At 43.7% G+C, this 15,983-nt stretch overlaps 1 protein-coding gene and 1 long non-coding RNA gene across 8 annotated transcripts in view; one reads left to right on the top strand and one right to left on the bottom strand.

Moving 5' to 3' along the window:
* LOC119844582 overlaps positions 1 to 12,813 on the top strand; it is a 29,769-nt gene extending 16,956 nt beyond the window's left edge. The window contains exon 3 of the long non-coding RNA XR_005289329.2: positions 10,735 to 12,813. This is a non-coding gene — a long non-coding RNA (uncharacterized LOC119844582). The remainder of the gene's footprint in view (positions 1 to 10,734) is intronic.
* GTF2IRD1 (GTF2I repeat domain containing 1) overlaps positions 3,125 to 15,983 on the bottom strand; it is a 178,236-nt gene continuing 165,377 nt past the window's right edge. For all 7 annotated transcript variants that reach the window (XM_043499307.1, XM_038375625.2, XM_038375622.2 and 4 more), the window contains 4 exons: positions 9,054 to 9,246; positions 5,639 to 5,676; positions 4,573 to 4,709; positions 3,125 to 3,370 (listed from right to left, as the gene is read on the bottom strand). In XM_043499307.1, coding sequence (XP_043355242.1) covers positions 3,302 to 3,370; positions 4,573 to 4,709; positions 5,639 to 5,676; positions 9,054 to 9,246 — 437 coding nt within the window. In that variant the 3' untranslated portion in view covers positions 3,125 to 3,301. The remainder of the gene's footprint in view (positions 3,371 to 4,572; positions 4,710 to 5,638; positions 5,677 to 9,053; positions 9,247 to 15,983) is intronic.

The following is a 15,983-nucleotide window of genomic DNA, read 5'->3' on the forward strand; positions in this document are numbered from 1 at the left end:
GATAAGTGCACACTAAGCGTCTGAACATATGACTAAGCACATCCCAGGATCAGGCCCTTGGGTCCTGGGCAGAAATTACTGGTAAAATTGTTTTGTTCCTTCCTTGTAGCCTGGGTAAAAGAGATAACGCAGGGTCTTTATTGTCGGTCATCTTTTTCCCTTTTCACCTCAGGCACATTATTACAGTAAGTGCATCCATTCTGGTGGATGTTAGACCTCCGGGGACAAACAGAAGTATTTGAATCATGGCCCTGGGTTATGAGGGATCCCTTTTCAGAAGCACTGCTGTGGTGTAATTCTGAACAGACACGGAGGTGAGGCATGGCCATAAGGTTGACTGGAAATCGGCCCATGACACGGCCATTTCCTGATTCCCTGTGCGACTCCTCCCTGGTAATCAAAAGGCTTTTCCCCTTTCAAACTTTTATGATTCCATCACAGTTTTTGGACCGAATTCATCCCTAGTGTAACTCTGACATCTGTTTATCCTAATTTAACTCCACTGACTCAATTTAACCCTTGCCTTTTAATTCAAGTAATTAAGGCCCCATGAACACCTATTTCATGTTCTCCATGTATATAAAATCGTTCTACTGTATTTTCATGCATCCGATGAAACGGGCTGTAGCCCATGAAAGCTTATACTCAAATTTGTTAGTCTCTGAGGTGCCACAAGTACTCCTGTTCTTTTTATGAACTATGCAGTATATTAGATCTAAATTCTGCAAACAGCACCACCCCACATATGCAAAAGAACAGCAAAGAAATCTGTGGGAAACTTGGAAAGATGCAGTAAAGCTTACTTTGTTACAAAGATGCAGTAATCTTTAGTTTTAGTGAATTGAATTTTTAAAATTAAAAAGACTCACAATGTAACGAATCCATCTTTATTAGCAGGCACCTAGATGGCTTGGTTTGATTCAACAATAAATTTCAGAAAAGAAAATAATTGTGTGAAATTATTTTTTCTAATTGGTGATATTCTGGGTTTGGGTGGCAGCCGGACGGAAGACTTGAAATGTAGGTGTCAGCTCTTCTGTTGTGAAACTGAACTTCTAATTGGGCTCAGTGAGACAGCTCTTTGCCCTTCCTTTCATTGTTGTCTTTGTGTCTTTTCTTGAGTTGGTTGTGGAGGAGGTTGTTTCTTGTTATAATTTGCATCTAACTCAGCAATGACTGGAGGTCAAGGAAATTGATATAAAATCCCAAGAGCTTTCAAACAATTCAATGTATGATCAAAAATGCCTCTGTGGGAAATGAAAAGACCAGTATTAAAGTAGAAAGATGTGAAGCCCTTACTACAAAAAGGTGTTTTAGGTCTTCCAAATACAGAAGCATATTATATTGTAAAAGGGTATTCACAACTGGCTTCTCTTCCTGGAATACATTTAGAAGCTCTAGAAATGCACTTTCTTGAATTCAATGCCACCAACCTGCACCAGTGGAAAAAACTGGCTAACCCAATAGTGAGGTATAGCAAGTAAGTCTGGGTACGAGTACCAACATTGAGCAATGGTTTTCCAAAATTAACCCTTAATTCTTCAGTCTGGAACTATACTAAAAGCAAACTGGGGGTTAGTTTCCTTTATTGGGAGGAATGGGGATGTGTCTGTGGAGGATCTATATCTGAAGGACCTGCCATCGTTTCCAAATGGTTTTTAACTTGACAAGCAATCAACAGCTGAGATTTCACAGAGCATCAAGTTATATGCATTCATGTTTAACTAGAGCACTTGAGCCATCTTTCAGTGTTACAGCTTGCATCTTCCTCTTGGCTAATCTCAAAGCCATCTTTAATGATTCTAGTCTACTCAGGTTATTATACAGCCCTCATTGCTATATTATCTGAGCACCTGACCTATCTTGACTATCATATCCTACTTGTGCTTTTCAATCTCTCACCTACATGGGAGTGCATGTTAAATAAGTGCTTGGATGAGACACATTAGTCAGCTATATTAGAGTGTACAACAGTAATCTGTGAATGCCAATGCAGCAGTTTAAAATTATTTGCTGGAGTTTACTGCCAACTGCACAATGACGTGTGCTGGAAGAATGGGAAGCAAGGTAGTAATCTGACACATTACTTGAAATAAAGGTTGGAAGGGACCTCAGGAGGTCATCTAGTCCAACCTCCTGCTCAAAGCAAGACCAATCCCCAACTAAGTGTCCTAATGGAAGAACTTTTTATTCAAAGGTTATAGAAATAGTCTAGAATCATGTGTCACTAGATGCGGCAAAACTATACCTACCTACCTGAGTTTTCTTCAATCCTTGAGACTCCAAAGCTTTTAAAAAATAGATTACAATTGCCTTTGTTAAGAAATTGATCCTTAGGAAATGAATACGCTTTTATGGTTTTAAAAGATAGGTAAATTTATTCAGCAGAAATGGCTTCATTTTATTTGTGAGCTAAGGGTGGAATTCACCCTTGTTGCAGAAGGCAGCACCAATCCTATGCACCTCTCAAATCCCAAAATTTGGCTTAAGCCAGGGCCACAGACAGGCTTTCTGCCCAGAGATGCATTTCATCCAGGATAATTAAATTGAGGAATTCCATAAACTCTGAGAAGAATTTATCTCTGATTTAAGAGACAGACACGTGCAAATGACAAACACGTGAGACAGCTGAGTAAGTGTTGTCGAGGTAGTAATCCAGGGACCGATGTTCATACAAAGTAAGACCCCTTTAACTGCTCTAGTGGGCTAAAGAATCCTTAAAGCGGGCTTACATGTAATCTTCTACTCACCTGAAAGCCCCTGTATGCTGCTAGAGTGGTGTAAATGGGCCTGAGCATAAATGGGAATCCAGTTCCCGTCCTTTGTTCTGTCAAGTGTTTATTCATCCTTACTTCACGTTGTAATTTTGTGCTGATGTTTCAATATCAAGAAAAGGTTTTTGTTTTTTTTTTAAACTGTTGACTGACGTCTGAAGACACCAGTGGCAAATGAAGCATGACAACCATGTGTCAAAAATCTGGGGTTCAAACTCTAGACCCTACCCAGTTTATTTTGGATGTAAGGCATGATGAGGTATGCTGCTGTCCATCAGAAGGTGCTCTTCTGTATTGATTTTTACCTATCACTGATTTCATCAATAATACAAATAATAAAATAAATACTGTTAAGAGCAAGGCAACACTTTTTATTTTTATTTAAAAAGGCCTTGATGGCAGGAATATAGTGTAAAAATCATTGGAAAAACTAAAAGGCATTGATACATATTAGAATATACACTTTTTACATAAATTACATTTATTTATTTATTCTGTCTGTTGAGGTTCTGATTCAGTATTGAGGTCTAATAGTTAATAGGTCCTGGAATCTGGACATTTAGACCACCGTAGTCTAACATGTACATGGGCCATTGCTGAAAAAGAGAGAGAGGGAAAAATGCTGTTAAGACAAAATACTCTACAAAAACATGCATTCATCAAGTTTCTGTCACACTCCAACACAGGGCAAGTCTTCCATTTTTCAAGTCAGATTTTCTTTTTAAATAAGAAAATAAAACACCATAAAACCTACCCAAAATAACTTCTAAAATGTATTAATATTTTTGTTTTTAAAATAAAAAAAATTATGCTTGAAATAATAATTGCTAATAAATAACTAAGGCCAGTTCCTTAGCTAGGATAGATCCATGAATCTCCCTTGATGTTGGTTCTTGTTTTTACATCTTTGAGTTTCTAATTCAAGGATATTTTAGCTTCACCACACTCCCAAAATATTCACCTTTTCATACATATAAAAAACAAAACCAAGAGCCATCATACAACAATGGCCAAAACACATGGAAAGCTGGAGCGCGTTAATAGCGCTTCTCTGAGTTTGACAGGGCTGGTTTATGAAATAATGCAGCTGGTTATGCGTAGGGGACTTTTTTAGATCCTTCAGATTTGTGTCTGGAACCTGTGAAGTATCTTCACAGGCTAAGAATCCTGCACTCCGTGACATAACCCTTGCCACACAGTGCTCCTTGCGTAGTGCTGATGGGAGTAGAAGGGTGTAGGGCACATGCAAGGGAGAAAGGTGACTACATAGTAACTTGACTCTCCCAGAGGCAGATCCTGGAAAGTGCATCAAGTCTATTGCAGCCAAAAGGGCTGAGGGTGCTCTGCACCTTGCAGAATTGAGTCACCAAGGTGACAATGCCAAAAGAGAGCTCTATACGGTTGCAAGGAGGGTCAGGCGTTGGAATGGCTGCTGTCTGTGGTGTGTTCCCCTCTCAGGGCAGGACACTAAGTCATTCCCGCCCTGGCCACCACTACCTTCCCCGCAGCAGCATTAGTATATCGCAGAGGAGGCTTCAGCCCTGCAGAGCATGCTGGACTGGTACAGGGGAAGATGCCGAGTGGCCTCTCTGCTGATGAGCCAGCTCTTCCCAGAGGCAACAGAGGGACAGCGGCTCAAAAGCGAGCGTTCTTCTTTACCAGACCTGGTGTCGCCATTCTAAGTTAGGGGTTTATAGCATTTCTAGGGCCAGTGAAGGAAACAGATGAAGGGTGATAGGGGAAGAACCCTGAGCTAGACAGAGATGCAGTAAGTTGGTTGACGTTTAGAAGGCTTTACCACAAGTGAGATCTGATTTGTTGAAGATGTGGACTCCATATTGGAAGAGGAGGAAGAGGAAGACGACGATGAGGATGATATCAAGTTCCCTTCAGAGATCCTCTTCCGCTTTCGTTTGGGAACACTGTTGTCTTTTTCTGAAGGGGAGGATGGGAATGAAATGGGTTATCTGAATGGCTGCTTCTCCATCTTAGGAATGGAAGCAAACATCACACCCAGTCCCTTTCAAGGTCCTGGGCGTAGGGCATACTCGTTTCACACAAAAGTCATAACGCAAAATAAAAGCATCTCCAGAGGCTTTTCCCTTACCTCCACCAGCCAGGGAAAAGAGAACACACCCTTTCCCTCTGCCTGCTGGGCCTAGCTTCCTCTTTCTTATATATCCTGCTCAGCCCTGTGATAGGCAGAGACCAGTAACCTTTTCCAGACTGCTGCTTCACCTTGTCATGGTCAGACTTGATTTCTCTATTCACAGCATACTTCTTAGGGCATTAGAAGTCATTTAGGTTACTGTGCCCCTCTGATCCATCGCCTTCCTGCCGAGAGATTGCCAATCTGGCAGCTAATGAGTGCCAGTTGCGCTGGTGACTTGAGTGAAATGGAGCCGCGTCCGGTAGGACTTGGATTGCGAGCACGGACTCCTCTCAAGCACCGTACGTGATTTCATCTTTGCAGAGTAAAAAACAGTACTAGGGCTCAGATTTTCAAAGCCCTCTTGAGGGATTTATTCAGCAACAGCCATTAAAATTAATGGGAAGGGCATTCAAATACCCTAGGCCACTGAAAATCTTAGTCTAAAACTACAGCCCATTTTCCTTTCACACACAGCCTCAGGAAAACTGCAGAAGCAAAGCCAAGATTTCCTTCCTGGATAGACCCCAGACTTTGTCTCAGGCCTCAGCTGGATGACGAGATGGAGAGGATTAAGATGATGAACATCAACCTAACTAGCCTGCTCTATTTTCTTGTGAGCCCCGGAGTCTGGCCTGTGTATTTTGTGCTGCAATCTGTATGTTTTGCTTTGCAGTTTGCTCCACTGGAAGGAGAGCTTTAGCATGGAGCTTACCTGTTTGTTTGGCCTCAGTGCATATTTCAGCAAACGGTCTGTGTGAGAAACAAGGTGGAGATTAGCGACTGTGAACAGTTAGGGCACAGATGTTCTTTATCCCTTGCACATCTAACCATCTCCTAATGGGGTTTCCTCTGTCTTGCGTGTGTTTGGAGGCAGAGCAGACCTTTGAGATTGTACTAGAGCACATGACTGTCTCCTCTGGCAGCCTGCCTATCTAGGGCAGAGCACACAGCAGACCGAGTCCTCTGCATGGAGCGAATTAGCCTTAGGAAAATGACCTGGAAATTGCTCATCTGGACATCTAAGCAATTCTTTGCTTTGCTCCTTGTTGGGCTCCAGGATCCCACGACAACCCCTTGGGCACTTACCTTCCCAGTGGCTACCAGAGGGGGATCAGGAGAAGAGGTCAAGGATCAAGGCCAGAGAGTGTATTTCCTGGTCTTGCACGCTCCAGCCCTGCACTGGAGCAGATGCCTACCTCTTTTGCAAGCAGGATCGGGATGAAGGAGCAGAGTCCAGGAGAGAAGTGTGGCTCCCCAGGCAGTATTCCTGGGGAGTGCGCCCTCCTGCCATATGGGTAAGGTCCAGGCCAAGTGTACTAAACAGACCCCAGACTGTGGATCCCTCCCCTTCCCCTGTGGAACAGCAGGTAGGAGAGGAGTCAGACTAACACGCACTGTACAGGATGGCTCCCTTGGTACCAGCCGGACTTCAGACCCACTGCTAACAGTGTGTGGATACAGCTTTCAGCTGGCCAGGGGCCTCCAACAATGGACTGGCAGAAACCAGATCTTTCAGCATTCCTTTCCATGCAGCCACTGCCCACTCTCATGTATTCAGCCCCACAGGCATCAGGTTCCCCCACATAGGTCTAAGGTGGCACTAGGCTTCTCAGGGGAGATAAGCAGAACACATTCTAACTTCCACCCCAGAGTCCTTCTCCATTCCACACAGGTACCAGCAGCCACATCTCAGAGGACTCCTCTCTGAGCAGGAGTTCCCCAACAGCACTCTGAACATCTGACACTCTGACAATAGCATCCCCCTAAGAAAGACTCTTTTCAGAGGCTGAGAAGGACTTTGGAAGCCCATTCGGATTCCTCCTTAGACAACAGGAGCTACAGGTTGTCACAGAAAAAACCCAGAAAGCCAACACAGGCCAAAATACTCTAACTCAGAATCCCAGACTACCCAGGATCAATCTTCTTTGGATCATCCACCCACAAATCCAGCAACGAAAGAGAGGAGGAATAGGCCATCTTTCCCACCCAGCTCCTCCAGGGAGGAGAACCTTCATGGGTCAAACCAGGGCAACCAGAAGAGGAGATACACAAATGCCTGTTTATACACCTCACCTGTTCAATATAGTGTTAAAGAAAGAGCTTAGTACTCTACACATCCAACCTGAAACCACTCCAGAACCAGAGACAGTCAGAAGAGTCTGAGGTCTCAGAGTCCAAGCTGTGGCATGCCTCCCAAGTACCACAAAGACAAAGCAAAGTTCACTGCAAGAATGTGGGCTTAAAGGGTTCAAGAAAGGAAATTAGCAGGTAAGAATATAGACACATATTAGAAACAGGCTCCAAAATTCCTCCAGGATACATATTTCATGTAGACCAGTGGTGCCCAACTATGGTACGTTTAGCACAGATTGTACATCAAATGGTTGATCAGAATAAGAATCCACTCTAACGACTCTGAGTAAAATTGCAACATTGGCACACTGAGTTCTTCTGAGTTTTAGATATATGGTAGGACTGCAAATCTGGACTTGCTGAGACAATATCAGTAGATTCTAAATGGACCAGCCCAAAGCATTTTCAGTGCCTCAGACAATCTTTAGCTACGAGGACATGAATAAAATAGAACCCTCATCTTCCTGCTGTGACCCAAGACCTCTTGATGCCAACTGGCAGGCGCACAGGGATCCCCTGCGTTCACCCAAAGGGAACATACAACATCTCTAATGAAATCCTGGGTTAAACTGGTCCTCATAATAATTGAGAGATGTATGTATGGGAAATATGTGAGGAGTTATATACAGTATATCGTAAAAATTAGGTCGTCTAGGTTTGTGAGTTAAGGTAGGTCCACATACTCCAGGCAAGCAGTGAGGAAAAAGAGATGTGTATCTCACTCTGGCTGGTCATATGCAAATTGAGTATTGTATGGTTCACAATGGATGCCCATTTACCACCTGGGCAAAATGCTAATCAATAGGTAGAGGAGACTGGAGGCAAAACCAAAACCAACAGGAGTTATCCTGTTCTGGAGTAAGACAATGAACTTTTGAAACTCTATCTGGGGTATAGCTGAACCCCAGGAATTCCTTCAGTCTGTCCGGATAATCCGCCAGCGTGCTTGGTCTTCTGAGATGGGATCTCGGCCAGACTAGTTGAAAACACTGGGAAAAAGACTTGAGGCAAGCTGTCTTCTAAGAGATAGTGGAATGCCTTGATAGGTAAGCCAAGGCTCTAGAAAGCAGGTTATAATTTTGTTTTATATGTAGCCACATCTCCAGTAGTCTCACTCTCTATCATTTGAATCTCTGTTCTTCAATCATCAACTTATTCTGGTTTTCACTTTCTCTATAACTAAGCACTGTGTTAAGTAGAGGGTGATCCTGCGCTGACTCTTGCAAGCTGGTGTGTGCTCTTCCTTTGGGACTGGCGAATCAGAATTCTGTGAGAGGTCGGGGAGTGGGGTGGAACACTCCAGAGGGATGCTCAGAGGACTCAGGGGTTGGCGTGTGCCTATTGCTAACCTGTACAGAGAGAGCAAGGCATGTGTTGCCAGAAGCTGGTGGTTTCAGGGAACTGATCCCAGGCAGTCACAGACAACACTTCCTCAAACTAGTGAGGGGCAGGTGGTGGTGAGAGGCCTCACAACCCTAAATACCCCTCGGAAGCATCCTTTTAGCTCAGTGCAGAGAGACCATATCACCGTAACAAAGCTTTTCGTTAACAAAGTGTTTTTTATACATTACAATAGTCTCGTTGCTCAGGGGCAGCAACCCAGGTTACTTTTCAGTTGAAAGTTCCTTAGCAAGGTGATCAACTGCCTAATGAAAACATCAGCTGTACTTTCATTGGGCCAGATCATTAGTTCCTGTTAATCAGCATTGCTCCCCTGACATTTAGCCCGTTGTTTGCTAGAGAGAAGGACCCGCTGCCTTATCTTGTTTCCTAAGAATATGAATTGAACCCCAACCATTCCTAGCCTGACAGCCACCCCGCCGAGCATTCTTACAAATGTAAACCAGAAGATACTATGGACCAGATCTTCAGCCAGTGTAAACCGGTGCAACTCCATCGCAACCCATGGAACTATGCCAGTTTACACCAGATGGGGATTCTGGCCATACATCTTTAGAAAAGACCCCAGAAGTAGAGGAGCTATTGAGACTTACTGGAGTTGGTTTATAATCACTATCCGGATGTGCTCTCGTGCTTTCAGGATCTTCTCCAGCCGGTGGATGTCATAGGTGTTGGGATTTCTAAAAGGGATATCATCTGGCAGACCAGTAACTTCAACAGCATCAGGACTATCCCTGATCAATTTGTATGGCACCAAGACTGGCCGGTTCAATCCCAAAGCCTCTCCTGCAACAGAACAATAGAGGCCCATGTGACAAGTGAACATTAAGTGGAGGCCTTTGAACCCTGAGATAGTATTTCAATAGCAAAATTATACATTTTCACTGTACTCAATGCAATTTTCCTAGACATTTCATATTTTGCTTAATAAACGGTTTTCAAAGTGTAAATACCAAACCACTTACTGAAGAGAATGGATTTGCTATTCAAGGAAAAAAAAAGATATCCCCTGGTTGAATTTTAAAAGCTTTCCAGTGTCTAGGATTGGCAGAATTCAATTTTTATTTTTTATAATTTGATGGATAATAAAAATGTTTGTTTTAAAGATTTGCATTGATTTACATGTTCCATTTGAAATTATGGTGGGTATCAGACAACAATTCTTTAATGACCGTAAATACCGAGTGTCAAAAGGTTAAAGCTTTATAACCATTGAAACACAAACTGTCAATATCACATGTCACAAATAAAGACTCTTCAATCAAACCTGAATAAGTTCTCAAGCAGCCTTTTCCTTACTTTGCCTAGCAGTACATTTTGATTACTATTGATGGAAATATTGTTTCTTGTGTGTGTGATGAAATCAATGTTTATTGATAAAAATCAAATCTTTGCAAGCATATCAATAGCTCAGCTCTTTCCCCAGAAGTCAGGTATTCATACAGGGAAAATACACCCCAAGGCCTTTTTCAGGGGTCATTGTCCAAGCCAAATCAGTTGCTGGTTCAAGAGTCAGAGGCACATTACAATGGTAGTGCCTAGAGTTTTGGAAATCAAGAAGAACGGCTTTACTATGGGATTTCAACATTACTAGGATATTGCTTTAAATGAGCTTTTGGATAAGTCATACTTCTGAATATCTGCACTCAAACTTCTTGCAAGGAGAGAAAAAACATTTCTCGGCTCTGTCAGATTAAGTTACAAACCCCCTTTTAGAGTAGCAGCCGTGTTAGGCTGTATTCACAAAAAGAAAAGAAGTACTTGTGGCACCTTAGAGACTAACATTTATTTGAGCATAAGCTTTGATGCATCCGATGAAGTGAGCTGTAGCTCACGAAAGCCTATGCTCAAATAAATGTGTTAGTCTCTAAGGTGCCACAAGTACTCCTTTTCTTTTCACTAGCCCAGCCCTAGTAAGGGATACTAATTCCTTAAAAGATGATGAAATTGCTTCATGTCTGTCTGTCCTGTTTATTGTCAGCTTCTGTGGTCCCTGTTAAGCAATCTTGCTATTAGGCACAGTTGGGGGCTATTATGCAATACATGTAATAAAGCATTCACATACACATCCCATATCTGTATCTGTAGGTATCACCTAAATACTCACAGTCATAACATAACCTGATGCACCAGGGAAGCCCACACCCTCAAAGAGTGTGGGTAAGGTGTTCTGTTCCTGATCAAGTTATGTGAAAAGTGACAGCCCATGGTTGCAATATATGCCACCTCATCGGCATTTACCAATAATCCCTCTTGTATCTTCTCCATCTCCAGAGATACGAAGAGGTCAGAGGGGAGCACTGTCTATGCTTTGATGATGCAAGCGCTGCAGGTTGAAGTTTTCTTCTCTTTTCATGGAGATCATCTTTACCAACAGTTCCAAGTCCCACCTGACATTCGCTGTTGGCTAAGGCCTGTTCAGGGAATGCACTGCTCATTTTCTAGCTCCTGTATTGAAGGGACTCAGTTACACCGGCTCAGACCCAAGGTCCATCCAGTACCGTGTTTTGTCCTGGATGCGTCAGAGGAAGGTGTAAAACACCAGAGTGGACAGCTATGGAATAATCTAGTAATCTGGGGCTATGCACAGTTTTGTGGCTGGAACTGGGTAATACAAACCAAAACCGGACTTTGGACTATCTGGCCCTGGTTCTGAGCCCACATACAACAGTGGTACACCAGCATATTCCCACCGCCCCTTGTGGAGTTACTCCTGGATCGACACTTTATACAGCTGAGAGGAGAGTCAAGCCCTTGGTCTCTCAGTCTAACTCATCCAATAAGCATACTACACAAATGGGCGAGGAGCAACAACTATACAGCATAGGTCCTGGAAATTGGGATGTTACCGCACCCTCTGTCTTGAAGCGGTTTCCATTATATACGGGGTTTATTGTTTGGTTCAGTGGCTCCTAGCACCCCGATGATAAAAATAGTTCCAGCCCCCTTGCTATACAGTGGAACAGTACTTCTTTAGCCAACAAGTGTTGGTTTTACATCTGGAACTTATCCAGCAACAGCCAGACTGTGTGCATGAGAGAGAGAGAGAAAGCGCAAGCGAGCGAGCACGGAATGGGGGATCACCCACAGCTATTGCAATGAGAGAAGTGTCTCCCTTGCATTCTTTTTTTCACAAGAGGCTGGAGCATTTGTAATAGGAACCTCTATGCTCCCTCTCCCTCCCATGGCTCAGTAAGGATCACATTTTTTCCCCAACCCTTCTATGCAGCTGTTGTTCAATAGCTGGCTTTTCCTGCTGGAAACCAACAGACTGACTCAGTAACATAATATTTTCCTCTGCATGGAACATCTGCCACAGGTTCTTTATTCCTTGCCTGGATTAGAACAGCTTCTGAGCTTGATGTTGAGCAGTTTGCAAAGTGGCAGATGAAGTACTCTGCCTTCATACCATTGGCCAAGCTACAGTTCCACATCTGGCCAACGACCTGTACAGCTTGGTCACTTGGGTACGTAACCGTTCCAGTCAGGAACCCGACACCTAAAGCAGACGCGGTCATTAGCTCTGCTGGCTGAGACCATCTGTGGCTCCTGCAGATGGATAGTTACTCCGGAGCACGGCCCATGGCAACGTGGCTTTTCCAAGCTGCTTTATGCCCACATCAGTTACGCAGCAATACTTGTTATTTCATGCATAAGGAATAAATATAATGTGATGAAAGTATTATTATAATTACTCCTAATAGCCTCAACATGTATTTAGTCCAGGATGTGGTTAACAGAGGGGAAGCAATTATCGGAAGTGTCTAAGAGATTTAGGATCACAAGCCCAACTGAAAGTCAAGTCACTTCTACACATTTACAGAAGATAAACAGTCTGAAAGCCCGGGAACGTGCTAGCCCAGGCCATGGTTATTACCAAGTACAACTTTAAGGCTCTATAAGGAAATACAGGGCTCTTCTGCTGCATCACCCTAGACAGGTGCTAACATCCTGCCTTCATAGTCAGGGTAATTACTGCTGAGTCATGCACACAGGTGGATCCAATCAGCATCAACTGGGATACAAAAGGGGATAAGGGGTGTCAAACTACAAACTCCATTTGGACTGTAAGGCTGTCCTGTGTCTTCTGTAACTTCAAGGGGTGGTGATGGGGCTAACAATGGAGGGTCGTCAAACCTTGATGATGTCCTATTCAAATGGAAGCACTCTGGGACAAAGAGCTGACTACCACCCAGGGCAAACCAGTTTTTCAAGTCTTGGCTCCAGAGGGGTGGTGATCAAGCAAGCGATCAAGAAAACAACAGAACGCCACTAGCCATCACCTTCAGCCCCCAACTAAAACCTCTCCAACGCATCATCAAGGATCTACAACCTATCCTGAAGGACGAGCCATCGCTCTCTCAGATCTTGGGAGATAGACCAGTCCTTGCTTACAGACAGCCCCCCAATCTGAAGCAAATACTCACCAGCAACCACACACCACACAACAGAACCCCTAACCCAGGAACCTATCCTTGCAACAAAGCCCGTTGCCAACTCTGTCCACATATCTATTTAGGGGATACCATCATAGGGCCTAATCACATCAGCCAGACTATCAGAGGCTCGTTCACCTGCGCATCTACCAATGTGATATATGCCATCATGTGCCAGCAATGCCCCTCTGCCATGTACATTGGCCAAACTGGACAGTCTCTACGTAAAAGAATGAATGGACACAAATCAGACGTCAAGAATTATAACATTCAAAAACCAGTTGGAGAACACTTCAATCTCTCTGGTCACTCGATCACAGACCTGAGAGAGGCTATCCTTCAACAAAAAAGCTTCAAAAACAGACTCCAACGAGAGACTGCTGAATTGGAATTAATTTGCAAACTGGATACAATTAACTTAGGCTTGAATAGAGACTGGGAATGGATGAGTCATTACACAAAGTAAAACTATTTCCCCATGGTATTTCTCCCCCCCACCCCACCCCCCACTGTTCCTCTGATATTCTTGTTAACTGCTGGAATTAGCCTACCTGCTTGTCACCATGAAAGGTTTTCCTCCTTTCCCCCCCCTGCTGCTGGTGATGGCTTATCTTAAGTGATCACTCTCCTTACAGTGTGTATGATAAACCCATTGTTTCATGTTCTCTGTGTGTGTGTGTATATAAATCTCTCCTCTGTTTTTTCCACCAAATGCATCCGATGAAGTGAGCTGTAGCTCACGAAAGCTTATGCTCTAATAAATTTGTTAGTCTCTAAGGTGCCACAAGTACTCCTTTTCTTTTTACTCTCCTTACAGTGTGTATGATAAACCCATTGTTTCATGTTCTCTGTGTGTGTGTATATATATAAATCTCTCCTCTGTTTTTTCCACCAAATGCATCCGATGAAGTGAGCTGTAGCTCACGAAAGCTTATGCTCTAATAAATTTGTTAGTCTCTAAGGTGCCACAAGTACTCCTTTTCTTTTTGCGAATACAGACTAACACGGCTGCTACTCTGGATCCCATGAGAGGGGCAACTGCAGGTGACAAGAGGGTCACATGGAAAAGGAGACAGGAAGTTATAAAAGGAGCAGGTCTGCTGAGTTGGAGGCAGCAGCTTTCTCTCACGGACCAGAATAGGAAAAGAAGCATGGGGTAGAGGAGTGTAGTCCAGGATTTGCTGAATTGGAATTAATTTGCAAACTAGATACCATTACATTAGGCTTGAATAAAGACTGGGAATGGATGCGTCATTACACAAAGTAAAACTATTTCCCCATGTTTATTCCCCCCCACACACACTGTTCCTCACATGTTCTTGTCAACTGCTGGAAATGGCCCACCTTGATTATCACTACAAAAGATGGTTGTTGTTTTTTCTCTCCTGCTGGTACTATCTCACCTTAACTTGATCACTCTCAGTACAGTGGGTATGGTAACACCCATTGTTTCATGTTCTCTGTGTATATAAAATCTCCCCACTGTATTTTCCACTGCATGCATCCAATGAAGTGAGCTGTAGCTCACGAAAGCTTATGCTCAAATAAATTTGTTAGTCTCTACGGTGCCACAAGTCCTCCTCTTTTTTTTTTTTTTGTGGATACGACCAACATGGCTGCTATTCTGAAACTAGTCCAAGAGAGGGAACTGACCAAATCCCAAAGAACACTGAAGAGTGGTGAGGAAACGCAGGCATGGAATTTTAGATCTGTATATCTTAGATCTGTATATCTCGTCACAGTGATTGTTTTTTTTGTAAGCCCTTTGCCAAGCCCGTGCCTGTTTGCTTCAACTATTGTGTCCCTGGAGGAGTAAACAATCAACCACAATGCTCGCAAGAGTGGAGATCTGAGAAAGGGTATGCCTAAGCTACAGGAGGCTCACAGGGGTGGGGGGGGGTCAGCACTTGTCCTGGGGGGGGGTCACAGCTAGGTCACAGGGTCCCTCATTCAGGAGGGATATCAGACAGAGTCTGTCGCTAGGGAGCATGCCAGAGAGGCAGGAACCAGAGTGTGTCTGAAGCTTATCCAGTGACAAAGGGCTGCTCAGAAACACATGGGCCCAAACACAAAAGCCTGGCAAGTGCCCACCAGGGGGAGCATGATCAAGGCTGTGACACGCGTCCTACTGAAATTTTAAATTAAACACTCCAGCTACATGGGCTGTTCGACTGCTGCGAGACACATTGCTCTATCAAACTTGAAGGCGCTTTTGGCCCCCCCCGTATGGATCTGCAGATTTCCTCTCTGAACATCTGGATTGAATTTTTGTTTACGCTGAACTTCAAAACCAAATTGGAAGGGAGGAGCCAAGGTATTCCCAATGTAAACCGGAACACTGGATAGTTCTGCCCTACAGATCAGGAAAGCCAGGAAGAGCATCAAAAGAGGGAAATGTGTTTCAGGTGATTAACCCTTGCCCTTCCTGATGCTTGGCTCTCGCACTTTCTTGGCATTACTGCTATTTTTGTTTCTCTTTTAGGGGGGTGGAAGGGAGGCAGGGATATTCTGCTCCAGAGCAGGAGGTTGAAGCAGCATTTCTGTTGCTGGCAAATAGGCTACTGGACTGAGAATTTTCAGGCTCTCAGAGCAGACGGGTTATAGCAGACAGACAAGAGTAGATCTCAAAAAGAAAAGGAGTACTTGTGGCACCTTAGAGACTAAAATTTATTCTCTAAGGTGCCACAAGTACTCCTTTTCTTTTTGCGAATACAGACTAACACGGCTGCTACTCTGAAAAGAGTAGATCTGTTTGCTTGATCACAGCATGGTAGTTGAGAAATCACCATAGTGAGATTCTGTAAATCCCTGCACTCTGATAGGCGAAAAGTTGACCCCCAATACAGCGTTCAGGGACTTGCATGATGTTTGAGCAATAACTGTACAGTGGTTATGCAAATCAGACACCCAGAACCACAATGGGGGAACAGCTATTCACAGTTATGCACCAGTAATTGTACTACATCCTTGCTCAGAGACAATTACACTGCTGAATGTTGTAGGGGAAGCTGCAGGCTTTGGGTTGTTGTTTTTTTTTTTTTTTAATTCTACTGCACGTTTGCAACCAATTGAGGTGGAAGTACATGG

This window comes from Dermochelys coriacea, chromosome 17 (assembly GCF_009764565.3).
Source record: "Dermochelys coriacea isolate rDerCor1 chromosome 17, rDerCor1.pri.v4, whole genome shotgun sequence".
NCBI classification, from domain to species: domain Eukaryota; kingdom Metazoa; phylum Chordata; order Testudines; family Dermochelyidae; genus Dermochelys; species Dermochelys coriacea.